At 45.1% G+C, this 27,566-nt stretch overlaps 1 protein-coding gene across 4 annotated transcripts in view; it reads right to left on the reverse strand.

The window, feature by feature from the left end:
- The window catches only part of ascc3 (activating signal cointegrator 1 complex subunit 3), a 139,535-nt gene that overhangs the window by 54,131 nt on the left and 57,838 nt on the right, over window positions 1-27,566 (reverse strand). For all 4 annotated transcript variants that reach the window (XM_085472844.1, XM_085472842.1, XM_085472841.1 and 1 more), the window contains 6 exons: window positions 25,541-25,744; window positions 23,886-24,026; window positions 13,550-13,714; window positions 2,340-2,516; window positions 2,168-2,239; window positions 1,007-1,141 (listed from right to left, as the gene is read on the reverse strand). In XM_085472844.1, the coding sequence (XP_085328970.1) occupies window positions 1,007-1,141; window positions 2,168-2,239; window positions 2,340-2,516; window positions 13,550-13,714; window positions 23,886-24,026; window positions 25,541-25,744 (894 nt within the window). The remainder of the gene's footprint in view (window positions 1-1,006; window positions 1,142-2,167; window positions 2,240-2,339; window positions 2,517-13,549; window positions 13,715-23,885; window positions 24,027-25,540; window positions 25,745-27,566) is intronic.

The following is a 27,566-nucleotide window of genomic DNA, read 5'->3' on the forward strand; positions in this document are numbered from 1 at the left end:
ACCAGGCCACAGCGCATCGCTTCAGTCCCCCGACGTAATCTCTCGTCGCTATTTCCAGTTTTAGAAAGCATGAAAAGTGATCTGATTTGTATACATAACCCATTTAAATAGAAAGAAGATTAGAGACACATCAATCTTGGCTGAGCCCCGGGGAACAGAGGAAAAGGTTACTAAATTTATCACTCTGCCTTCCCAGGCAGGAGATTTAAATATGGGACTTGGCATCTGACTGACCGTCCTCGGAGGGAAAATATAGCTCCACCTCTGTGTACCCTCACAGCACAAAGACCATTAATTACACGCACGCACGCCATCGGTGTTCCACCCTCACGCCTGCGCTCGCACGCATTATGGTGTCAAAGCTAAACAGTGTTGGGGGAAAATGAAAGCCGTGCTTCTCTATATTACCTCATGGTTGCCAGACGGCGTCCCACAGCCGGGCGTGTGGAGCCCCCTGGTCTCTGTTGCAAACTGTTTGCATTATATTCATCTAACACACACGATGTGGTTTCCTGTCTGCAGGTTCAAAGTCTCTAACTGCCCTAAAGTCTGTAACCAAGTTTGTTAGAGAGCTAGTTGTCTCAGTGTTAGGGAACCGGACACACCCGATTACTGCATTAGGCTCTGGGCTCGTGTGCGAGCAGCGCACTAATCACTAATCAATCTACCAGTGAAACCTGCAGCTCTTTAATCATTCCTGGCAGTGTTGCTGCCTTTTCCTGTTTGTTCTCATGAAGTATTTGTCTTGGAATAAAATGAGGAACGTCACTTTTCTTCTCCAATTAGTCTGCAAAACATTCCTCCATAACGTGTGATGTGCTGCTCTGCAGGTTTGCCCCACTTGATCCTCCAGGCTGTGAAAATGCTGAATCTAAAAATACCTCATCACACACCCTGACAGCGCTGTGCTGTCTTTAATCAGCCACATGCATTCAACATTTCCTAGATGTATCTGAAGGTTCTCGCTGAACACGATCACATGAAACGATGTGTGGACACTTGTTACCTGTTTCTCACACTGGCCGTAGTCTGACCCTTGGTCTGGTTGAAAGAAACAAATCTCTCCACGGTTCTTCGCCATCTCGATGAGCCCCATGGCCGTCCTCACTGTGGCATTACGAGCATGGACAAACACCATCACCTGGGCACAAACACACGGCTTCAACACACCAGAATATTAACACAGCCCAGTGACACAGAGACGCTTTAGTAATCTCGCTGCACCGTTACAGCCACGCTGAGTTCAGCTCGAACAGAGCAGTGAGACACTCGGCGAGCCTGGGGGGGTCTTAAAGAAAATCACGTCAATTAATATATGTCACAGCCACTTCCTGACAATTCATTACTGAGAGAAGAAGAAGGATCGCTGGCTGAGCAGTAAGCTCTAGACTGTAGCAGTGAAACCGTCCAACCACAAACACATGTGTGCAGCACGTTTCATGTTTTGGACAATCAAACCGGCTTACATGGTGTCAGAGACTACAGAAAAGTTCATATCAGCTTTGCCTCTGAGGGAAGCAATCGGACAAAGAGGGGGAAGCTCGGAAAACCGGAGCGTGTATGTGGGCTGCTTGGAAAAAAGATGCAGACAGGATAACAACAGTCCTCAATAGGCTGCTCAACTCCTGCAGCAGATGGAAGCTAAACGGTAAAGTCTGAATTCACAGCTCTCCTGTTCCCAACAGGCTGCAGAGTGGAAGCAGAATGAGTGGAGGGGGTGGGTGGATGGGGAAGGAGGGGGAGGTAAAACCGGGGGAGATAAGGACTTGAGAGAATTTAGATAACAGGTGTTCATTCCAAAAGGTTCACACAAAATATTTACTGCAGCACGGTTGCTATTCATGAAAAAGTTCAGGGAAATATTTGGGAGGAAAAGATTGTGGCGCTACACATTACTACATCACTCCACACGGGTGGTGTTAGGAAGCATGCATGCTGCTGGGCTTTAGGGCTAAAGCAATCAGGAAGTACAGGCATGCAGAAAAAATGACTCTTCAACAGAGTGCGGGCACTGAAGAGCTGAGAGATGCTACAAATACACGTTCAGACTGGATGCCTCAGGCGGAGCTCAGTCCGTGGGTTACACACAGTATAACACAGGCTCGATGAATCCTGTGTCCCCACCAAAGCCCACACACCTGGGTCAAACACAAAGAAAAGCCCTTACCTGGTGACCTGCCTTCACCTGTTCCAGAACTTTGTCATAACAAACCTCCTCCATGTCATGGATCTGCTGGATCTGAACAGGAAGCACAGTGAACAGGATACAATCACAGCTCTTAGCACTTCTAAACATTACCAGTCCTATTTTTCTGTACATCCATCTTAAATGTTCATACCTTGTTGTTGGTTTTGATGCCAACAAAGGTCTGTCCCAGAGGCACTGGTCTGAAGCGACCGTCGAAGAAGAAGAGACCAATATATGGGTTGACATGTAGGAAGGTGGCCACATCCAGATAGTTAGGCAGGGTAGCAGACAGTCCCAGAATCCTGATCATGCTCTGGGTGGACTCCACCTAAACCCAAAACCACATACTGTTGTAGTTAGACCAGAGTCCATCTGGGTTTAATCTAGGCACAAAGAAAGGTTAAAATAATACCAGTTTCACAGGTGCACGCCACCTTCTCATCTTTTCTGACTCATTTTCACTAGTTCTGAATTTGGCTAGAATCAGTGTGAGTGCTGATAGCATGAGGTGATACCTGGACCCTGCAGAGGATGCTCAGGCAGTCCAACAGCTGCAGGATGGCACATCAATACATGTCGTTGCAGGAAGGTTTGTCTCCCAGTGTTACATTTATATTGTTGATTGTCATTTATGCTTAGAAATATTTACCGTAATTGTCGGGCTATAAGCCGCTACTTTTTGCACAAGCTTTGAACCCTGCGGCTTTTAGTCAGGTGCTTCTTTTCTATGGATTGTCCATGATTTTTGTCATATCGTAAGACGATTTGTTTTGTTTGTTCCTCTGTTGTACGGCACTACGTTGCCTGGCGGAAGGGCATGTGATCAGACACACAGTATCGGGGTTCAAGAGTGGTATGTTGGTCACATGTCCATCCGCCAGGCAACGTAGTGCCGTACAAGTAGCACGAAATACAAACTTCAAAGTAGCACTACTCGTTCAGCGGGAGGCGCGGATGACGAGCAGCGATAAACTTGCGAAAAGCAAGTTATGCTCAACTCCACCGGTGGATTCTGACAGCGTGGAAAAGTGTGAAAACATCCACGATCACCAGCGGATTTCGAAGGGCTGGACTGCTGCATGATGGAGAGGAGGACACCGCCACGGCCCTTCAGAGGGTGTTCGACTCTGACAACAAGGATTTGTTTGGTTTTGAAAGTGACAACAAAGGAAAGAAGCTGAGAGTGGATGACGTAGCCATCCTGAACCTGTTTGTCTCCGACACTGGAGAAGAGGACTTTGGTGGTTTCAGTGGCAGGAAGAAGAGAAAGATGGTGAATGACTGACTTTTCTTCTTGTTAAAGCCGTGTCACTGCACCTGAGCCTGAAAGGTAGGCCGGATCTATTTTTCTGGTGTGCTGTAGGTTATTGTTATGTACTACATTTGTTACTCATTTATGAAGCACAGCACATGTTTCATACCTGTAATTACCGCTACTTGTACATATACCTAAAAGGTTATGCAAATATGTACCCATAACTTGTTTTTCAAAATATTAATAAAAGTGATGTCGCCCCGGCCTCCGTCGGGCGGTGGGGGGCGTGGCAGGGGTGTGGTCTTCAGTTCTGCTGAAGGGTAGGTGTGGCTCATGGGGCAGTGCCGGCAGGTGGAAGTAATCAGTCTAATGAAGTCTCTCCTCTATTTATTGAGGCCGGGGGCCAGAGTGGAGAGGGTGGAGTCAGCTGGAAAGCTGGAACAAAAACTCAGCGTGTGCAAATGAAGTACACAGAAAGGAAACGTCACCCGATCACTGTGTGGGTCCAAATCAGTCACAGGTGTCCACACATTTACAAAAAGCAACACATTACAGATGGTGTCATACTCACCACACTGTATAATATTCAATCCCGTTTATACATTCAGTGATACCATCTGTTAGATTTTGAACAATTGCAATGTTAATGAGTAACATGACGAATCAACGTGAAGCAGAGTCCAATACAATGATCAGTTGACCACAGAGAGGATGGCATGCTGGTTACTCAGTGTACAGTTTGCTGCTTTCACCATCTCCTTCTGCATCTTTGCTACAATGTACTCAAACAGTCACACTACAGGGTTCACCAATAGTTGATTCTGTTCATCTGGATGTTTTCAGTGGGTGCCTTCTCCAGTCTCAGCTGACTGCAGCTTTCCAATCTTACAAACAGCACATTAGCTTAATTACTGATCTTCCCTGTCTCCATGGCCACCTCTCTCTTTGCCACAACTCAGCAGTAAAGTGCTGCAGGTTTGACTGTCACCACGTTTCCCTCACTCATGATCTAAACTCTTTGCAACATCACCTCGTTCGTTAGGGGACTTTACTCGTTGAGTACCATCGCCTGAAGGTGGTGGCTGCAAATTCTCCACTCAGGAACTTTGCACTTGGCTTCAAAGTAAACCAGTGCAAACTGAAGGTCATTAGTTGATGAAGCACTGATCAATTCAGTCCACAAAAATGATGAACTGTCTGACTGCTGCTGTAAAGGGATTTAGGGCTGAATTTATCCTGCATACTAAAGACATTGAAGCAGGCTGTGAAAAAACTGCATCCCTCCAGTCTTTGTTACCATTCTGTCATTTCTTTATAATGACAACAACAAGCACAGTGTTGCTAAACACTGGGTGCAGTACCAGCTGTTATCAGTTCGTCTTGTGCTCCTGTCTCAAAAAAGGTGTTTTTTGTTTAGTTTTTTTTTGGGGGGGGAGGACTTTTCCTATTGCACCATTTACAGGAAAAAAGGGTGAGGGGGGAAGTAGCTTTGACATGTACTATGTCCTTGACTTCAGGGACAAAAAACCCATCGTGCTCATTTAGTGTCTTTAATCTGTCTTTGAAACTCGAAGAAGATTCAATATGTTGTGTATCAACGTGGGTGAGAAGGCGCTGGTGGAGGGGCGGGCTGCCCTATCTATATGCCTCCTGCTGGAAGTGACAGGGAAGATTGGTAAGGCCTTTAATGTGATGCAGTACCTGTCAAACCATCCTATCAAGATAAGATCTAACCAATCCCTGCGGCCCAACCAGGGCTTCACTGCACACTCACAGCAATGCTGTGGAGCCTCCACACACACAGACATGCACTGAGCTCATTATGCAGAGAGTTAAAGAGGCTGCAGTACATTTGAAGTTGCACAAATAGGAACTGAACTGCTTCTCTGGATCCTGTTTCAGGTACATTTGTGGAATCATCAGATTCATTGTGATCAGCAGCTAAAATAACCAATTCCCTTGCAGGGAGTGGGTAATGAGTGGAATAAAATGAATATCTGTGAAGTCATTAGTGTGTTTGCACTCTGTTGTAGCTCAAACAGAGTGCAGGTAACACCAGGTTACACTGCCATGACTGGGACACCGGCTTTAGTTTATGCCTCGCCAAGCGTCTTTCCACAAATACTGAAACAGGTCCTTTAAAGAGGATTAGTTCCTCCCAGTGCTGTTAACATCATGCTTTATGAGGCTGGCTATATATGTTGCAATGTACTTTCTAGGTTGCATGTTTGTTGCAGAAGCAGAGGAAGTGGCTACACATTGATAAATGACCTTTCTTGAGGCATGCGCTACTTTGTTTCCCTTCTCTGAAATAAATGGATACAATGTGAAAGCTAGCTACTTAATCATTTTGAATCTGGGAAACAGTGTTGAACATAATAATGGAGAAATTCAGTTTCCTTTTTTATTCTTCCCTCAAATCATGGCCTCTAGTTAATCTGTTATCAGTCCTGCAGGCTCCTAAAACACCCTTAATTCTCTTTTTAGGTACATTTATTGTAGAATGATTTATTTTATTTTCTCACAGTTTTTCCATTACAGCACATTATAGCACAAAGAAAGCTGGACCTGAGTCTGAGTACTGATGTGTGTGATGTAATCAGTTTGTAACTTAAAGGATCAGTTTGTAAGTGCATGACGAGCATGTCAGGGGCTTCAACAGAAACCTATTACAAGAGCGCACTAAGGACAAGTACATGTTATCATTAGGGCTGCCACAATCGATTATTCTGATAGTCGACTAGTCACAGAGTATTTCTGCGATTAGTCGACTAATCAGATCATCATCCATTGGAGTAAAACTACAGCTTATTGCACCAGCAGCATCTGCTCTTATATAACTATCATTAGCTTACAGCTTGAAGTGTGTAAGGTCTGTGCTAACTAAAAATAAAGACAAGATGATAGTTTATTAAAGTTTAATGAAATTTGCAGATTGTTTCGGTGAAGTTTAATAAACTCCTTGCTATCTAAAATATAACAGGACACCAGAGTAAACTCTCCAGCATCTCACACTTCTGATAATCAGCTGTCTGCTTGAGTTTATTCAGCTGTGTAAAAACTATAACTTTAATCTCATCCAAACCGATTTACTCAAGAACAAATAAAACACTGAAAAAAGCCAAACAACAACATTGTTAAGTTATCTAAGTGACTCATATATCATGTTTAACCTGAGCAGGAAAGACGGCGGTGGGTTTGAAAACGATTTGCCGGGAGTCCGGTGTTCTCACGGCTCTAGTGACCTAGCCCCCGGCTCGCTATCGAGCTAGTGGGTAACAGACGTCTCCGAAAACGTCGGAGCGCTTTTGAAAATATGCGGTGTCCTGATAAACTGAGCAGATATTTGAGGTTTACACAGCTACATTCAAGCCTGAAAATATGTTAAACGTTTATTTTGTGACCCAGAAAGAATAATAAGAGTAATATTAAAACTAACTAGCTGCCGCCATTGTTGGAAACTGCGCTGGGCCGCGCTATGAATTCTGGGACACAGCTTCTTCTTCTTCGGGGTTTAACGGCAGCTGGCATCCTTGTACATGCAGTGCTGCCATCTTCTGTTTCAGTCCGTTATTACACTCTTAAATCCTGCTACTTATTCCTCTTACAAAGCTTCAAACGACGCGTCGACTATTAAATCAGTCGTCGACGATTTTGATAGTCGACGTAATCGTGGCAGCCCTAGCTATAATAGCACAGTATCTCTACATCTGCCCCAGTGAAATTCATGGATGAGCCAACTTAACAAACTCATAAAAACGGTATATTCTTCTAGCATTAAACACAATAAGCATTCCACTGAATGAACCTTGTTATAAAATGTGTGTCTGTGAGCTTCGGTAGAACACAGATGCTGCTGAAACCATAAAGAAGAAGCTGTACAGCACAGTAACCTTTACTTTTTTCATAAAGGTTAGAGGGAGTTTTATCTTGAATGCAGGGCATAATTGGTAGCGCTATACCGAGCCAAGAAAAGGCAGTGAAAACTAAACCTCTTCGAAGCAAAACATCAAAGTGATATCTGGCTTTGTTCTAAGACATTTGCATAAAAAGGGGGACAAATATTTAGTTTACAGGGATTTCCATATTAATGTGTCTGAGGATGTGAACTTAAGCACCTAGCGCATCGGCAGCAGCCAGCGTAATTCCTTCAGCACAAACAATTATAGCAGTCTGTCAGGTGTGGCAATAATTGGACAGAGAGATGAAGGAGGGGGAGGTCTGCCAGGCGCTCCGCTGGTACCCAAAATCTTCTGTTGGAGGGTGGACTACACGTTGTAAACAAGTTCTCACGTACATACAAGAAGAAACAAACAGGTTTCCTGCTCGTCACAGTGTCAGATTGGGTCATTAAAAAGTCATTAAGTCTTGCTTTTTAGTGACAGACTCCCAGATGCATCACGTTTGCCACCTTTCACAACATGCTGAATGTTACAGGAAGGGAGGTGCCACCCAGCAGTATAAACAAATTAAACATTATGTATTTCCTTCCCTATGCCTGCATTGCACACAGTCAGCACTTCTACTTTGTAATAACTACAGTTGTACACAGCTGGCAGAGCCCTCTGAGCTCCTGTCAGGTTTCTCAGTCACAGGAAGCCTGGGAGAAACGACGAGACGTTCCAGGAGTAACGTCGGCTATCCATGATGAAACACTGCACGTTATAAAAACTGTCAAGCAACCATTTTCACTACCAGCCTTAAATGAGACACACGGTAATTGGGTTTGCAGCATACATGCCAACCAGAAGACAAGCCATGCATCACCTTGATCCTGGGAATTATACTCCATCCATCCATAATCTTCCACGTGGCTGGAGCCTAAGGAGGATATTCCAAAAATCCACAAAGCATTCCCAGCCAATCCCGTCCAGTCAATCCTAACCAAATTCCCAAACCAGTTCAACTGGCTTCTTTGGACAGACTTGAGGCAGCAGCTCTAGTCCCAGATCGCTCCAGATGGCTGAGCTCCTCAGCCTATTTCTAAGCCTAAACCAGGTCACCATGTGGAGGCGGGGCCTCGTATTTATGATCTTAATTTTTGGTTATTTCTCAGATTTCATGATTATAGGTGAGGTTTGGGATGCAGATAAAGTAGGAAATCAAAAGCTCAGCTTTGTCTTCACCACGACAGTTGGGTACATCTGCATTCCTGCTAATCACTCATGAGTAAGATTTCCAAAAACCTGAAGGTGCTGGCTCTCATCCTAGCTGTTTCACACGGCATGCTGCAGGTCATGCTCCGATGAACCCAACAGAACCACAGTGATACATTTCTGAGCCAAAGTGGACGCACTCCTCAGCCTGACTATAGGCTGATTATTGTCCATGAAAATCAAGAACAGGATTGGACAAAGGGGCCAACCATGGTCCACTGAGTGCTCTGCTTTGGGCCAAGAGATCTCTACCTTTGGTTATACACGGACCTAATGGCCCATAGCAGCAGGGGCCCTATTCTCCTGCAGTACAGGTGCCTCCAGGGCCGTAAGCGTTCTTCAAGTCTACAAAGCACATGCAGACTGTTTGCACTGTTCCTCCTAGGTCCAAGTTTGGACAGCTGGCTGGAGGTTCCCTTCCAGCATCCTGAAATAAACTGGGCAGAATAATACCTCAGTAACTGGAGCACACGCTCCAGGTAACCAAGACCCCACAGTGTCTAGTCTTTAGCATCACATCCAAACCCAGTGTCTTGGCTGCAGGGAGCTTCTCAACTCCCCCAGTGACCTCTGCCAGCATACCAGTATAATTCATAAGACTTTCCCACAGTCCTCAGGCTCTGCTTCCTCTGCGTCGGCTACTTTGACTGGAATGAAGCGTTCGTCAAAGTACTGTTTCCACCACCAACAGCATCTCAATATCAGGTCATCAGAGTCCTTCCTGACTGCAAATGGCCTGTGTCAAGTCCTTCCAGGACAGCTTGCCAGAACTTCTTTGTGGGCTGCCCAAAGTAGTCCTCCATGGCCTCCCTTAACTGTGCTCAGACTCTATTTTTTTTTCTTCAGCAACTGCCAGTGCCACAGCCCTTTTGGGGCAATACCCATTTTCTGCTTCACGAGACCCCTGGGCCAACCAAACCAAAGAGGCTCCTTGATCAGCTTTATGGCAAAAACTTAGAGATACTCAAGCAGAATAGCTCTAGTCCGGCCACCCAACACCTATTTTACTCCTAGCAAAGTATCATAGAAATAAACAGATATTTATTTAACAACTTTGTGGTCAATTTTCCAATTTAGAACCCCCACTTTACAGTTCTGTATTTTGACTGTGGGAGTAAAACCTAAGCAGAGAAATGGGGTTCACACAGGAGCCCTCCTGGAGTGAGGCGAACGTGCTAACCACTGTATCACCACACTGTAGCAGCACGCTGGAATAGGTTGTGCTTTGTTAGTGCAGTACAGTACAGTGTAACAGTAGAGGGGAAAACTGAGTTTCCAATAATATCCATTGACTTACTAAGCGTGCACGAAAAGCTGATGGAAACAGTGAAGCTTTTCTTTTCTTGGTGAGTTAAGTCCTTATACTGTAGAATCAAAACTCATCCATCAGCAGCCACCTTCAAAGGGCCTTGAGCAGCTACTGGAGCAGCTCTTTTTAAAGCATTTGAATGTCATCGGTCACGTGAGGATTAAACCTTCATGCACAGAATCACCGAGGATAAAAACACAAACGCTGGTTTGCTTAACAAACGTTTTCCTTGAAAGTTCTACTTTCTAGCATAATTACTGCTGTGGCACAGTGCTTTCCACGAGCGCCATGTTTCTCTGCTAATACCTCTGGTTTCATTCTACATCTATCGTTAAGCCCTGACCACATATGCAGTCTGCTGGCAACTACACAGACAGTCAAGAGGCTTCAAACTTGTGCACTGCAGCACAACTTCAAGGTGTACAAAGAGCCCAGTCAGCCCTTCTTCAGTAATATCAGCTCAACCTGCAGATAAATGGGCTGTGAACCGAATAAACAGCGGTCACATGTACAGCCCAGTTTTCAATTACCTTGCGGTTAACCTCGCCAAAGAGGTCAGAGTCACTGCTCAGCACAGCAGCTCGTCCCTGCCGCTGTGTTTCAGTGCTGCTCCGTGCTTCTCTGCTCTGACGTCTTTACCACACTGTTCCTCCTCACAAACACTTGGTCCAACAGTGCATCGCTCCAATCACATTTGCATTAGGACAAGATGGTGAATGGCCTGGTCTACGTGGCGCTCTAACTGGTCCACGTGGCGCTCTAACTGGTCCACGTGGCGCTCTAACTGGTCTAACTGGTCTATGTGGTGCTCTAACTGGTCTACGTGGCGCTCTAACTGGTCCACGTGGCGCTCTAACTGGTCCACGTGGCGCTCTAACTGGTCTAACTGGTCCACGTGGCGCTCTAACTGGTCTAACTGGTCTATGTGGTGCTCTAACTGGTCTACGTGGCGCTCTAACTGGTCCACGTGGCACTCTAACTGGTCTAACTGGTCCACGTGGCGCTCTAACTGGCTGAGAGCAACATTCACAGCTTCACACAGATTTCATGGAGTGCACTCACACTGTGGGATCAGCTTTGGGACTTTGGGAATCAAACTACTGACCTTCTGATTGGTGCATGCTGAGTTCCTGCGCCTCGTTCTAATGAATTCCTCCTCTACCTTTTATAGAGAAACAGTTTGTATATAACTGCAAACCCTTCCTTACTGGCTTTGTGAAGATTCATGGCGATGATAAGATATTACTGCTGATGATGGTTTACAGGCCAGGCAGGTGAATTATTAACTCTAAGAGCTGCTATAAATAACCACCACTGAACAAAGCAGTCATGCATATGGACAGCATCCTTTGGCTCACTGCTAATGTGATTTACACACACGTCAGATTTATCCATCGTCTTCTTTTCATCTTCTCATTACTCTCTTACGTATACAACTCAAAGGCGGTGCTGAGATGTATATTTATGCTACACGGGCCACATGTGCTGCTGTGTGTGATGCATGATCCAAAGGCTTTCATGAACTGGGTGCACACTGAGATCATTCGGGTCCAAGGACACATTCATACATGTATTTGGTATTTTGGCAGATTTTTCTGGATTCACATGCAGTTCACAGAATAAGATGCAAGGTTGAGTCAGTGACAGGCTAAAAATAGACTTCTCCACTTATTAACATTCCTCCATGAACTGACATGTGACAGCACTGCATCACACTGGCTTATTGGAAATTAAGTTCTGTCTCTTTCTACAGTTGGATAATCACTCTCTATGGGAAATATCCAGGTTGCTTCCTGCACACGTCAGTCATCATTACAGGGAATCAGCAGCTCAGACAGTGAACTGATGATTGCTTATCACAGCAACAACATGCCAGAGGGACTGGATGTGTCTGAAACATGACTGGGACCTGTTTGCATCAACTGGACACAAAGACCAAACATCAGAACTTGTTTTTCAAAGACTGTATATTTAATGAAAAATGTAAATTATCAAGTGGGATCATGAGGTGATGTGCTTTGCCTACAGAGAACACTGTGGCCACAGCGTCCATGCTGCTCTACCCCACTTGAAGCTGCACACGGCTGCTCCTACCATTATCCTCCAGGGCCGCCACAATCGATTATTCTGATAGTCGACTAGTCACCGAGTATTTTTGCGATTAGTCGACTAATCAGATCATCATCCATTGGAGTAAAACTACAGCTTATTGCACCAGCAGCATCTGCTCTTATATAACTATCATTAGCTTACAGCTTTAAGTGTTTCAGGTGCTAACTAAAAATAAAGACAAGATGATAGTTTATTACATTTTAATGAAATCTGCAGATTGTTTGAAGTTTAATAAACTCCTTGCTATCTAAAATATAACAGGACACTGGAGTAAATTCTCCAGCATCTCACACTTCTGATAATCAGCTGTCTGCTTGATGTTTATTCAGCTGTGTAAAAACTTTAATCTCAGCCAAACTGATTTACTCAGGAACAAATAAAACACTGAAAAAAGTCAAACAATAACATTGTTAAGTTATCTAAGTGACTCATATATCATGTTTAACCTGAGCAGCAAAAGACAGCAGTGGGTTTGAAAACGATTTGCCGGGAGTCCGGTGTTCTCACGGCTCTAGTGACCCTTGACCTCCCGGCTAGCTATCGAGCTAGTGGGTAACAGACGTCTCCGAAAACTTCGGAGCGCTTTTGAAAATATGTGGTGTCCTGATAAACTGAGCAGATATTTGAGGTTTACACAGCTACATTCTGAAAATATGTTAAACGTTTATTTTGTGACCCAGAAAGAATAATAAGAGTAATATTAAAACTAACTAGCTGCCGCCATTGTTGGAAACTGAGCTGGGCCGCGCTATGAATTCTGGGACACAGCTTCTTCTTCTTCGGGGTTTAACGGCAGCTGGCATCCTTGTACATGCAGTGCTGCCATCTTCTGTTTCAGTCCGTTATTACACTCTTAAATCCTGCTACTTATTCCTCTTACAAAGCTTCAAACGAGGCGCCGACTATTAAATTAGCCGTCGACGATTTTTATAGTCGACGTAATCGTGACTAGTCGACTGTGGGGGGCCAGACTCAGTACTGGCCCCCCACAGGGCTAGAGCCCCCTGCTCCACACTCACCACAGTAACACCTTTGTTAAGTTTGCAGACGGTGGTGGGACTCATTTTTGGAGGGATGAGCACGCCTACAGGGATGAGGTGGAGCAGCTGACAGCGTGATGTAGGAACAACAATTTGGTCTTGAACACCACAAAGACCCCTGAAAACATCCAGATGAACAGAATCTACATTTTAGGATTTCCTCACCTGGATGATTGCGCGTGCATCGAGACATCAGGGAGGACCTGACATGGAAAACACCGCTGAGGTAGTGAAGAAGCTCCGAATAAGACCCGACTCTCAGAGAGAATCACACCCTGACTAACTGCTCAGCTTTTCAGAGATCCCACAGTTCCCACAGAGCAGGCCATCACGTCTGGGACTTTGTCCCCTTGATAATAAACACCTTCACTTAGAAACTGCATTTTGTGTTTAATGGTGTTGTCTTTGACTATTTTAATTTGTTTGATGATCTGAAACATTGAAGTGAGAAATATGAACTGAGGACGGGGAACGAGGAGGAACACTAACCTGTCTGATGGTCCGGGCCACCAGACTCTCAAGAACCGGGCCTCGATCTTCATGCAATAGATGGACTTCATCCAAGATGAGGAGCCGCACAATCTGTGACAGAGCCACATCGCCAACACTCTTCCTGGTCACAACGTCCCACTTCTCCGGAGTCGTCACCAACATCTGAAAACAGGACAAGGTCCTCTATAGATGATCATGCGTTTCTCCCCTTCAAGAACATGTTCTATAATAAAATGTATGTTTCTCCAGTAAAACGAAAGGAAGTGCAACATCAGCAAACCTGAAAAACTAAACAAAGAATCAAACATGACACGAGCCACTGCTGCAGAGCCTCATAGTGCGTATGGTACATTTGTCTGTAATGTATTTGACAAACATCGTCCTTTAGTGGAAATCACTGAAAAGCATCACGGCTCAAATAGGCCACGGATCACAAAGGCGACAGATGAACAGAAATAATCTATGTGAGAGATTTATTAAGTACAAGTCATATAAAAATAGATTAGTAAATATTAAAAGTACTACCACACATTATTGGAGCAAAGCAGGAGTGGATCACAACAAACATGGAGGTTATTAAATCGTATAATCAAAAAGGGCTCGAAAAACAAGACATCCAGAATATCTTAGAAAAGATGAAGATTGTGCTTCATAAAATTAACGACACTGCAAATGAACTGAATGATTTCTTTGGACATGTTGGCTTTAATGTAGCACAAGAAATTCAAGAGTTAAGAAATAATAATGAGCTAAATAAACACATTACTCAGTTCATTGGTGCTGTGAGTCACAGAGGAATACTTGATGTTCTGAAGACAACTTTAAAAAGGCCACTGATTGTTTCAGTATTGACGTGATATTAGTTAAACGTATTGTAGCATAGTGCAAACTTTCACATACATGTGTAACCTGGTACGTTTCCCTCCAAAATGGAAAAAGCCACAGAGAGGGTTAGGGTTACCCACAACCGACTACAGATCAATAACTCCACAGTTCTCAGAAATCTTAGGAAAATGATCTGTTAATAGACGTGGTAAATATATTGAGAAACATAATAAGTGATAATACGGCAGAGCGGATATGCAACAGATAATAAGGAACATACTGCTGGTGTTTTATACACTTTAACATTGATCATATTATATTACTGAATGAACTAGACAGATATGGCATAAGAGGGATCGCATACACGTGCATGAAAAGTTACCTGGATCAATACGTGCAAATCTAATCAGCTGAAGGTAACCTGTGGTGTTCCTCAGGGCTCTGTGCTGGGCCCTAAACGATTCATGTTATATATAAATGTGTATTGTTTGCTGATGATACCACTGTGCATCAATCAGATAAAAACCTAGAACAGCTTCTGACTGCAGTGGAAACGGAGGTAACTATAAGTTATTGTTAAATATAAAACAAAATGTATTATTTTTGGCACCAGACAAATGAAACGTGGCTAAAATCAGGGTTGAGCTGAAACTGAAAGAGTGAACGAGAATAAATGTGTTGGAGTGATAACTGATGATAAGCTGAGCTGGAAGTCTCATATGAACCATGTGAAACAAAACCTGTCAAAAACCATTAGCTGTTAGCTATGTAGAGAATAATCAAGCAAAGCATGAGCTGAACAAGAAATCATTACTTTATTGTTCTCTGCTTCTCCAAATATGACTTATTGTCTAGAGACACGAGCTAATGCATAGCCAATAGCTTTCTGATTAGCCTGATCTGGTGTGGCGGATCATTGACAGATCTGAATGCTCGTCAAAATAAATCAATTTTAAAAGTGTGTAGACGGTAATCTGGATACAGATCCCTTTATATACAGTGACAGTGTGAAGAGCTGCACCTTATTTTTCATCGTATAGTAAAGTTCTGTATTTACATGTAAAGGTTTGTAGGTTACATCCCTCCATCCTGGGCATGAGCGCTCTTGGATTGAGCCCAGGCTGTTGGGCTGCTGCGGTCCTGGGCTGCAGGGTAACGACTGACTTGGTCATCTACGGACGTCTCGGACACGTCAGTGAAAAGAGGAGCTGAACCCCACTTCATAGTGAGCTGGACAGACGCTGCACAGGCCTGGTAGATCCAAGAGTTTGATAAGAGTGTGCTGCAGTTTCTTACAGCGACCTCCAACTCCCACCTCCACCAAGAGCTTAGTTGGCGTGTAGGCCTGTGGGGGCTGAACCCCGGCTGACAGGTACAGGTGGGCCAGCTGGATTACAGCCTTGTGGCTGCCGAGGCAGAGACTCGAGAGTGGGAGTTTAGTGAGGCCATGGAAGTGTTCAGTTTGCCCACAGTGTGGTCGGACTCGGTGTTGTAGCTGTGCCTCTGTACACCACCACAGCTGTTTAGGAATTACTGCCATTTTTATGCAAAGTCCCCCACCGTCAGAGACTGAACAAGAACTACACGACGGCAAGTGAGGCCTGTTCCCTTCACCTGCCTGACTGATTCTAAGCAGCTGTGAGTGTTGAACTCCTTCAGTAGCTGTTCACGCTCGGCATGAGCACAGCTGTGAGAGAAGCAGGTCCTCATTAGGCTGAGAAAAATGGTAAAAATGGTCAAAAGGCCTGTATTTGTATAGCGCTTTACTTTGTCCCTAAGGACCCCAAAGCGCTTTACACTACATTCACCCATCCACACATTCACACACTGGTGATGGCAGCTACATGTAGCCACAGCTGCCCTGGGCGCACTGACAGAGGCAGAACTAAAGCCAACAGAGGTCAGATAAACAGTGTGGTACAGTAAAGAGAAGCAACGTGCTGGCCAGCTCAGCAACACCAGAATTAAATTAAAAAAAATCACAAAACACAAATTAAGTGGATGACGTTAAAATTGTGTCCTTGGTTAATACAAACGTCTCAACAGCCAAGACGAAGGTGTGTTACTTCAACTCAACAAGAAAGTGATTGGATACGATTTCACAAAGTAAGAATGACCCACAGCATCAGTCACGGTCAGTCACCTGACCAAGGCCCTACACAGCTGACACAGCTCTGACAGACAGAGTCACGTCCGTCACACGTACTGGCTGAACTGGTTTTGGAAGAACTCAAGTTTATGAATGGAACTGAAAAAACAACAACAGACAAACAAACCCACAACAGATTGTTGTTAGTTAGCGGGGAGATGCAGGACTGTCTACATGAATTTATTTCACAGTTGTCATGGCAACGTGCACTTTCCTTTCACATCATCTGTTCTCATCTCTCTCAGCTCCTGGTGACACTATGACAGCACCGGCCACGCCCACGTTGAAAAGCCACTAATGAATATATCAGCTGTGCTAGCACTGGCATAATGCTTACACACGCACCAATCAGCTGGTATTTGTTTACTCGAACACATCTGGAAACATCTGGAAACATCGGTCACACCAAGACTCCCACGCTGTTTGAAGCCAAAGCAGCGTCGTTCCAACAGATGATCTTAGATTGATGGGCGGTCACTGCACAGGTGCCCACAGATCTGCTCCATCACAGTAATAACAGGTAATGACAGACGTGTGCTGAGTTACAGTACGCACCCTGTGCCCGTCGGTGACGTGAGTCTGTGACGGCACGATCAGTATAAACGCTGCTACTTTGCCTCTCAGACTAATTACATTGAAGAGCATCAGCATATCTTTCTGAATCAACAGAAAGCTTCTCTGCACACGTCTTAGTATCTGCAGCTTCCCGTGCGATATTTGTCTCTGTTTGAGGAAAAAATACTACAATGCCTAATTAATGGAGTGTGAACCTGTTGGAGGATGTGCAGATTCCTATTAAAGTCTTCCTGTAAAAGCAGTTCATTAAATTCCCTCTAGTTTGCATTTAAATCAATCTATCCAGCCATTAGAGACGCTCACAGGAAAGGAAGCGCATGCTCCTAATTGGACGTACTGGTTAATTTAAATGGAGGCTCTGGCAATTGGAGCAGATGCCAAAGTGCTTTTTTAATTGCTTTACAAACACACACGAGGAGGTGCAGAGAAAACATGTAATTGTTTTCCTTAATGGTGTTATTTAGCCAGTTAATCAAATGATCGCTGCAGGACTGCAATCAACCCTCGAAATTGGCTCATTCTTCATATTTCATAGAAGAAAATGTAAGTTAAGGTTTCTCAAATGTGACAATTTAATCAGACAAATTCACACACATGAGAAATAAAGTGGCCAAGAAAAATGGTTCTTTTCAAACATTAATTACTGAATTAGAGCAAAGAGACAACGTGCTTATCAAATATGTAACCAACATGTCAGAGCCGAGGGCTGGAGGACCAGCAGCCTTACTGGATGCAGACGGTCGGGCATCACCAGAGAAATGACCCAAAAACAAACTCACTGATTTAATTACTATAAAAACAAAACTCAGTGACTTTGTATTTTTACAATGAGCAGCTGATTACTGAGTGAAGTATAACTGTGACTGATTCTTAGACTACGAGCCGGCTTCGCGTGATTTACGGTGGGTCTGTGTTCATGTGTGGACAGAAACATTTAGTTACATCCGGCTGACATTCCTCACCGTTCCTGTGCACAGATGGATGCCTGTGGCCCCCTTTGGGAATACTTAGGCTGAAACATGTTCAGCGTTGGGAGACACCAGTGACATTTCCTGCAGCACTTCCAAGGAAACCTTGTTACCATATCATCAGACACTATATGAGACGGGACTTTACGCCATTTATCTGGATGTGCCGAGTACATCTGATGGACTGCTGATTTGTTCCTTATTCCTGATCTTTACACACATAACACACACACACTTTACAAACGTTCACACAGGTTTCTGAAAGTCGTTCAGTAAACCTGGTTGATGTTACAACGAGCTTCTGTGCACACAGAGGCTGAAAACAAACTCGGTGCTGCTGGATTCATGGTCATTGCAGCAGTTTTTTATTGTACTGCACTTTTATTGACAATGATGACTGTAATATTTTCCATAGACAACAGATCAGATCCCTTCATGTCTCTGCTTCATCTGCAGTCACTGTGGGTGTAATGAACACACAGCAAACACACAGTCACAGTATCAGTTATTGATTCATTAGAAATGCTCCAAAAACAACCAAAGCACATGCAGACGTCCACGGCAGCCGTGGGAAACTACACAAAACTATTTCTGTAAATACCACCAGTGTTGGTCAAGTTACCTGAAAAAAGTAATCAGTAACTAATTACTGATTGCTTCCCCCAAAAAGTAATCCCATTACTTTACTGATTACTTATTTTCAAAAGTAATTAGTTACGTAAACACGATTTACAACCTGAGTAGGTGATAAAGCGATAGATCTTTCAGCCCAATTCTACTTTTTCTACATAATCCATCATACAAAATGTAATCAAATGGAAAAGTCTCTTTTTAAAACTTGTTTTATTAGTTTTAATCTTTTAACTTTATGCATCAAGCAAAAATTTAATTCTATGCAACATTCTCTGACTGGAAGAAATTAGTTTAACATTGAAACCTATTTTCTGCACATTCCAGCACATAAAATAAAATATTTTTTGTGTTTACACTCAGTCTTTCAAATAGATGCAAGTAAAACACAGCAGAAAATAAATAAAGTCAAAGACTCAGCGGTCCTGTTGCTCTATTTTCACCTGTAAAGCAGGAGTGGGGCAGGCGGAGGTTTACCCTGGTGCAGGTGTGCCACGGTCAGTGGAAGAATCCGCGAGTTTCTCTGTGAGTTTCCCATTACGTCGTAGCTACTCGGTGCTTGTTGGAAGTTTAGGGGTTTTTTCGCTGTAAAAAGAAGTTTTCTTCCCACGCACAGCGGACACTAATGTTTTTGTCACTTTTTATGGAATCAAACTCAAAGTAAGGTCAGTACTTCCACGCTTTAAACGCTGCACACTCATACTCTCTCTGCACTAGATATGTGATCCATTGTTGATCTGCACACAGCTGTTGTCACTAACGGCGCACTCGCTTACGTCACTGTCATGAGACATTCTCGCAGAAAAATCACGGTTTTAGTAACGCAGTAACGCAGCGTTCCTACGGGAAAGTAACGGTAATCTAATTACCGTTTTTGCAATAGTAATCCCTTACTTTACTCGTTACCGTCTCTGACTACCACAAACATGTACTTAAACAGATAATAACTGGAGTTTTAATCTGCAGGAAGGGCAGCTGCAGCTACATGCACATCCCCGTGCATCCCTGCAGGTCGCTGCCTGAGTGGGAGGAAGATTGTTGCTCGCTGGTGCGAGCTAAGGTTAGCACGGACACGTGCAGCAACGGCACGACACATCTCGCCAACTCTCAGCACTTAAATACTACTTACTGACATCGCTGAGAGAGCATCAGACAAGCGATGATCACTTGACTGATGGTTACAGTAAGTGCCGTGACTCAGTCCAGCACGGCATTTCAGTAATGACTTGATCTTTCTTCAGCTGCTTTGATGGGCTCTGTCTTTACAGTTTCACCGACCTGCAGTTTGTTCTTGTTTGAACCCAGTTCATGGAGCCTGTTTTGCTTTTTCCCTCGACCAGGAAACACGGACTCATTCTCACACTCGCTGCTGTTTCAGAAAGCTGCGTCGCTGCTCCTTCCTCACTGTCATTAACTCATGTTTCCCCTCTGGACAGAGCAAAGGTGCCCGGACGTCCCCGCATGCCGTCCAAACCACGCTGGCTTCCACATGGCAAAACTCTTTCCGTTTCCATAGTAACTCTGCCATTACAGGGAGAGGAGCACGTAGGAGGTTGAGGTGGGCGGGTGGACGATGGAGTGGGTCGGTTAGAGAAAAACGTTCACTACATTGTGATATGTTAACAACTAACAGCCTGTCAAGGCCAACTGTAATGAGAACCTTCTCAAAGCTCCACTCTGTGTGCACGAGTCTGTGCGAGCGCGCACGTCGTTACACTCTGATGTGGAAAATCATTTCAGTGGGAACTGCTGCTCTCTCCTGCAGCTTAGTGAGTGGATGACGCTGGATTTGACGAGTGGGAGGAATAAAATAAAAAGGAAAGTGACCAGTAGAGAAGAGCAGCAGAGTGCTCGTATCCTACAATCATTACACTGTCATGTTTTTATATGAAGCCACGCCAATCCAAAGCAGGTTTCAGGTTTGGACACGCACAGTGAGGGAGACAAACGTGATTCATCCTTTCACAAACTCATGAAATGCATCCTTCACTTTCACTTTCAAAGAACGTTTCTGACCCGTGAGGTCGCAGAGACATCCAGGCACTGATACTCACAATAATACGTGATATTGCTGCAGGCGCGAGGGCACCGAGTCGTCCCTCAGGAGCGGTGAGGCTGGCTTTCCACCATGCACTGGTTCCCTCTCTTGCAGGTTCATCGGTGCACGTTTCCCTCCTCCTCGCAGAATCAGAAACTAAGTGGTGTCTTTGTGTGCTTCAGAAACATGCCAGCTGACGGTCCTCTGGAGTCCGTCCAGGTGTTTGGACGTAAAACCCACCACAGCAGTTTCCCAGTGCAGGAGGGGGACGTCCTGATCAGGGTGAACGGCAGACCTGAGGAGAGGGTGGAGCCTGCTACGCTCCAGAACAAGCTTCTGGAGCCAGTGCTGCGGAGCGGTGGAGCGTGGCACCGCACAGATCTACACCAGCCATGTCCACAGCCCTGCTTGCATACTACCAGAAGGATGTGGATGAGGCCTCTGAGAAGGAGATCCAGGACATCCTGATCCAGTACGACAGTGGTGATTTTCCTTCTTTTACCTGATGTGCTGCTTTTGACGATGGTTGTGTAATGATCCCGATAAAGGTCAAAGGGCACAACATGCAAGTTTCATAAAGCACAAGTTCTTAGAAGTATTTGCTTCCCGTCCTTACACTGTCCCGGCAGAAAGCCCACTCTGCTATCAACATCAAAGGTGTGCGATGAAAGGAGCGATGGGACCGAGGGGAGACGCAACAAACCAAGGTTACAGAGCATGACATCACTCGGGCCCACTAACCGTGGATTCAGCTCTGCACTCAACACTTTGTGCAAATGCACGACAAATAAGCCGGTGAAACGGAGGCATTAGAGAGAGCTCAAAGTGAAGCAGTGCTGCAGAGCTGCTCTGAATCTGACTAATCATTCTCTTTGTGTAATCTCATCATATGACCTGATGGAAATGCAGTTTTAAAACACCTTCAGATTAGCTGGAATTGGCCTCATTTCAGACACACACACACACTTTGTGCTCATAAGTCCCATGAGACTTATGAAGGGTAAATCTGAGCTGTGCGATCTGTTAAATCCAACTCCTTTGGATTTAACAGATATGCAGGTTTTCCCAGTGTTCCCGCTCCAAGTGTCGTTCAGGTCCAACAGCCTCGACGTCTCTCACAGCCACAGGACTAAACTCTCTCATCATCATCTTTTCTTTGGCTTCATCCTCTTTAACCTAAAGAAACATTACAATTAAAATGCCACCAGCATTTCACTTATTAAACTTACTAAACATGAAATTCAGCTTAAGAAGTGAACATGCGTCATTATTCACACCGGCTGTTTCCTGCATGTAGTCCAGGACACAGCGTCTGCCATATTCATAACAAACAGCAGTTAAACTGCATTTGTATGGGTCAGTTCTGTATTTAAACAGACAGTGCACCCTGCTGTCTGCTGCTCGTTCACTAACAGCACAGCGTGGTGGTGCACAGACCGGCTGAACACAGGCGAGCAGGCTGACGTACGCTGCACAATAACAAAGCATTTGGCTTCAACACTTGTAAATGCTGAGACACAGACTCATCTCTGGCTTTCTTGCTACATTGCATCTGTATTCACACAGAGGTCTAAATACAGGTGGTGAACAAGCAACAGGTTTAACTAGAATCATGAAAAACATAGAATAGCATCAGTGTAGCTTAAACTCACTGGGAAACTTGCTAGCAGTTTAGCATGACAGCATGGGTTCACCGTCTCTGTAGCAAACCACTAACCCCCTGCACTCCCTGATGCTGGGGCCTCTCTCAGCACACTGAAGGATTAAGCTTCCTGCCACAAAGCAAAGACGGTTCAGGAACACTTTGAGGAGCACAACAACAAGCTGGCTTTGACTTGGCCTCCTGTGCTGGACAGACACGCCTGATCTGTGGAAGCCCCGCCTCACAGCTTAGCACGATTTAGCAGGTAGTCATGATGCTTTGCCTGATCAGACTATACTCCAGCTTCCTCCCATAATCCAAAGACATGTAGTTAGTGGGGTTAGGATACTGAATGGGTTCATATTGCCCAGAGGTGTGAATGCAAGTTCACATGTGTGTCTGTCTGTGTGCTGGCCGTGACTGCTGACCGCTGCCCGGGACAGATCCAGCCCCCTGTGACCCTGATGAGGATAAGTGGAGGGAGGGTGGATGGATGACACCGATCATTCATCCATCCACCCTCAGCATTTTCACTACTCAGCACCTGCATTATTCACCAGATCTGCCTCCCCACATCACCTATGTGTCTCCAAAATGAGTAAATGAGAACACCTTTATACGAGAGGCAAAAGCACAGCGACAGAGCAGGACTGTGTAACGTGCACGCCGACAGAGGTGCACGAGGAGATGATCTTGAAGCAACATTTGACCAAATTAAAAACGAGTCTTATTTATTTATTTGACACGCAGAGTGTTACTGGACCAATGTTCTTGTTTTAGATCTGAGTTCTGCCTACATATCCCACCATCAGCAGGAGAGTGTGTCTGAGTACAGCCTGACTTTACAGCACAGGGTTCATCCAACACCCCTCAACCTAAATCCACAGTGCAGCCCTGAACCTGGACCGTCAGTGTAACATTGTTACACGTGTGTATGAGCCACCTATTAAAGTCCTTTCAATGTCAGACTTTGTCACACACACACACGCACGCACGCACACGCACACACACACGCACACACACACACACACACACACACACACGCACACACGCACACACACACACACGCACACACACACACACACACGCACACACACGCACACACACACACACGCACACACACGCACACACACACACACACACGCACACACGCACACACGCACACGCACGCACACGCACGCACACGCACGCACACACGCGCACACACGCGCACACACACACGCACACACACACACACACACACACACAGTGACCATAACAATAACAGATATGAACGCTCACTGTGCTCTGTTACACAGCGTGCTTTCACCCATGACCTGCACATGTGATGATGATCAGATTTACAGGTGAGTAATAAGCTCAGTGTGTACAGATTCACTCTAAGGACGATGTCCTAACCCGATCCAGCTGGAGTGCTAGAGGACGTGTAAGGGTAGCAGGCAGAGTTAGCTTGTTTTGTGTAGTGAGCTGTGTGTGTGTGTGTGTGTGTGTGTGTGTGTGTGTACCTGTGTTCGAAGGATCTCTCCTTTGGTAAGCTGCATGTCTCCAGTGAGTTCTTTCACAGTGATGCCCAGTGGCTCCAGCCGCTTACCAAAGTAGTTCGTCATCTCAGCCGCCAAGGCTTTCATGGGAGCCACATATACGATCTACAGAGAGAGCGGCGTGGAAATGAATGTGAGTGGAGGAGAGAGAGTGGAGCAAGGTTGTAGACGGGGCTGAAAGGACACTGTGGTGATAAATGAGCAAAGAGGGGCAGCATCATTTGTTCCCCAGCTACCAGCACAAATCAGTTTATTGTGAAATGTCACAGCGCTCGCATGGATAAAATGTAATGGTGATGTATGAAAAGCAGCTTTTGTCACTGCTGGTGTTTGTCAGTGTACGAGCTTTTATACAGAACAAAGACTGTCTGCGTTATTGATGTGTGTGTGGATCTGACACTGGGTTTAAGACCAGTGCTTTTAGACCAAGCTGTCAGCACTGCCAGTGTTTCAGAGTCTGTTTCCAACTGTTGCTATTTGTCATTTTGACCACCGCGATCTTCTGCTTTTCTAACCCAGCACTGACAGATGAACTACAGAGACTGGGTGGACGAGCGCCGCGTGGCTTTACAGCGCACACATTCATGAACAGCTGATCATAATAATGAGGTCATCATTATTCACCAATCAAATTTGATAACAAATCATCACTCAGTCATCGGCTCAGCTTCAGCCTCTGAAGAAAACAGCAGAGACTACGTTGTCTTTGCTCAGCACAGACGCATTCATACACATAAACCGTGTCGGGTGTGTGAACATGCAGGCCGATTAGCTCCGCCCACATTAAATGCAGGCTCATTTCTGTGAATGAACATGTTTAAAAGGCATTTAGCATCAACCTTTAATACAAAGGCTGTTTTATGAAACATCACATCTCTGTCACATGTGGCAAAGTTACACTTAGTCCCTCAGTAGATGTGAACTGTAACAGCTGTAGGCAGGAAACTCAAAGTGCTGCAGTTTTCCATCCCTGAAATGCCATTGGCTGATTGTAATAACGTACACTTCTCACAAGAGTTAAGGGGACACTCGACCCAAAGTCAGAACTACACCCCTGAACCTGCTTTGGTACCTATCAGAGTAATGGTTTGGTGGGCGGTGCCAGCAGCCCACCGCTCTCCCCTTACACTTCCTGTCTGTTGATGCTTGTCGTTCGTTTCCTTCTCAGCAGTGACAGCATGAGATGGTACCGTTACACTGACTGCTTTAGTATTTAGCATCATCAGTGCTGTAGATCCTTTCAGACTCACAAGACAATCCAGGGAAACGTCATTACTGGAGTGAAACAACACGCAAACTGTTCAAATCAACCGAACAAACTAAGCATCTTAAAGGAAGTCCCATGACTCCAGCTCCCCTTGACTTCAACCTATCAGAGCAGTCCTATTAACTCCCTGCCTGAAATCTCAGCGAGTGATCTGAATCCCTGCAGGGCTTGTGTGAAACTTCACCAGGGAGCAAACTGAATCTCCAGGACTCGTGTTCAAAGGCTCCGAGCCGGAGTGACACTACAAACAGGAAGCAGTTATCACAAAGACATCTTTCCTTGACAGATCAGTACACTACAGCCGTTTCAGCATAAACAGCACTAATAAGTGTAGCTGATGTGTGCATCGCACCTTGAATTCATCTTTCTTAATGACACCACCGGGCTGCAAGTGCTGACGGATTTCATGGAGAACTGTCAGCATGGCGATGTTGGTCTTGCCAGCACCGGTTGGAGCACAGATCAGGAGGTTCTCATTGGTGTTGTAGGCCGTCTCGAACACTATGGACTGAATCCTGTTCAGGCGCTTCATGCCCTTGAACACCAGCTGCCCAATCTGTGGAAATAAGACAAGCACACAGAATTATGACCCCTGAAAACCACGTGTTCGAATATGTGTGATCAGCAGTGCTGTTACTTTGTGACCGACCCGTGTCAGCGCACAGAGTGTCTGTCAAACAAACACCAAAGGACCACAGACACAGGAGATGTATTTGCAACCCACATGTGTGCTGTAGTGGGTGTGGACATATGAGGTCCCGCCCCATGCCCCCCTCACACACAAGCTCCCACCCTTTGATATGCAACAGGAATGTAGACGCTAACAGTCAGTGTATCATTTTATCACTTTGTAACAAATAAGGATTAGTGATAAGCACCTTTGAAACACTGGCACAGGAGAGGAGGGAGGGAAGTCTTCACCATGACACTTATACTGGGACTATAAGCTGTACTGGGACTATAAGCTGTACTGGGACTCACTAACACACAGAGGCTAAGGTTGGCCTGTGCAGTCTGACCTGGCTGCAGTGAAGCTCGCAGGACTTTCACACACACGGTGTGAATACTTCTGAACTTTCTATTTTCAATAAAATGTTAGCACACTGACTGATGAGGTGCTGCCCATGTTTAGATATAACATGGTCAGGTTACATTGAATTTCTATCCATGCATCAACATGATCCATGTGGCTGAGTAATAATAAAGCAATAATGCTGCTAATTCCTGTCTGAAGCCACTGATGTCAGTTATCACTGATGTCGTTTGTCATTTATTCTGAAGAGACCAACAGAATCACTGTGCTGCACTTGTTCCATCACATCTGTGCAGACGTGAAGCTTCTGCATATGCAGGCCATGAATCTGAGACGTGGCGTTCTGACTGACGGGCACCGCGTGTGCCAGAAGACATTGCTTTTCTACTGTCAGCACAAAACCACCGTACACATATTCTCCATCAAACTGGCAACACCCATGTATATTTAATGTTAAAATCTGAATTCATAATGCATGCGCACTGACTAATTCTGCAGGTCAACACGCTCCTTTCTGCTAAATAAAAGGCAGGCTATTTGAATCCCGCCCACTGTGATGACCCCCACTGTGGCTGTGATTCTTGTGGTATTTTGGGTTCAGATAAACTGAGCAGATTCTGGTTGTGCCGTTAAACTAAATAAAGACTTAGGGCCGTACCTGTACAACAAACCCTGGTAGGCACTGACGCAGCTCAGGACGGGTTGCCCTTGGCAACTAGATCTGGGCCAATGCCAACTATTCAGTGCAGTCGCTGGCAACTGCATTTTTTATGACAGAAACATGCTGCAGACTCCTGACATGCAGTACAGACAGGTGATCAGTTACAGCCGTGTCAGTGACTCAGTGTGAACACAAACTGGAAAATTAAAAAGCATGAAGGAGGACGAGTGCTGAGACGAGCTGCCACTCAACCTGGCCTCTGTCCGCCTTCACCATGGCAACAGAGTGTGGGTGATGGCCCTCAATCTACACTGCCTCTGATAAGGACAGAAACGCCCACTGTGAAGGACAGGTGGTGCCACACACACACACACACACACACACACACACACACACAGTACAAACACACACACACACACACACACAGTACAAACACACACAGTACAAACACACACACACACACACAGTACACACACACAGTACAAACACACACACACACACACACAGTACACACACACAGTACAAACACACACACAGTACACACACACAGTACAAACACACACACACACACACACAGTACAAACACACACACACACACACAGTACACACACACAGTACAAACACACACACACACACAGTACAAACACACACACACACAGTACAAACACACACAGTACAAACACA

Source organism: Copadichromis virginalis, linkage group LG11 (assembly GCF_057382275.1).
Source record: "Copadichromis virginalis isolate Kocher_CV1m ecotype Utaka linkage group LG11, C_Virginalis_male_GT1.1, whole genome shotgun sequence".
Lineage (NCBI taxonomy): Eukaryota > Metazoa > Chordata > Actinopteri > Cichliformes > Cichlidae > Copadichromis > Copadichromis virginalis.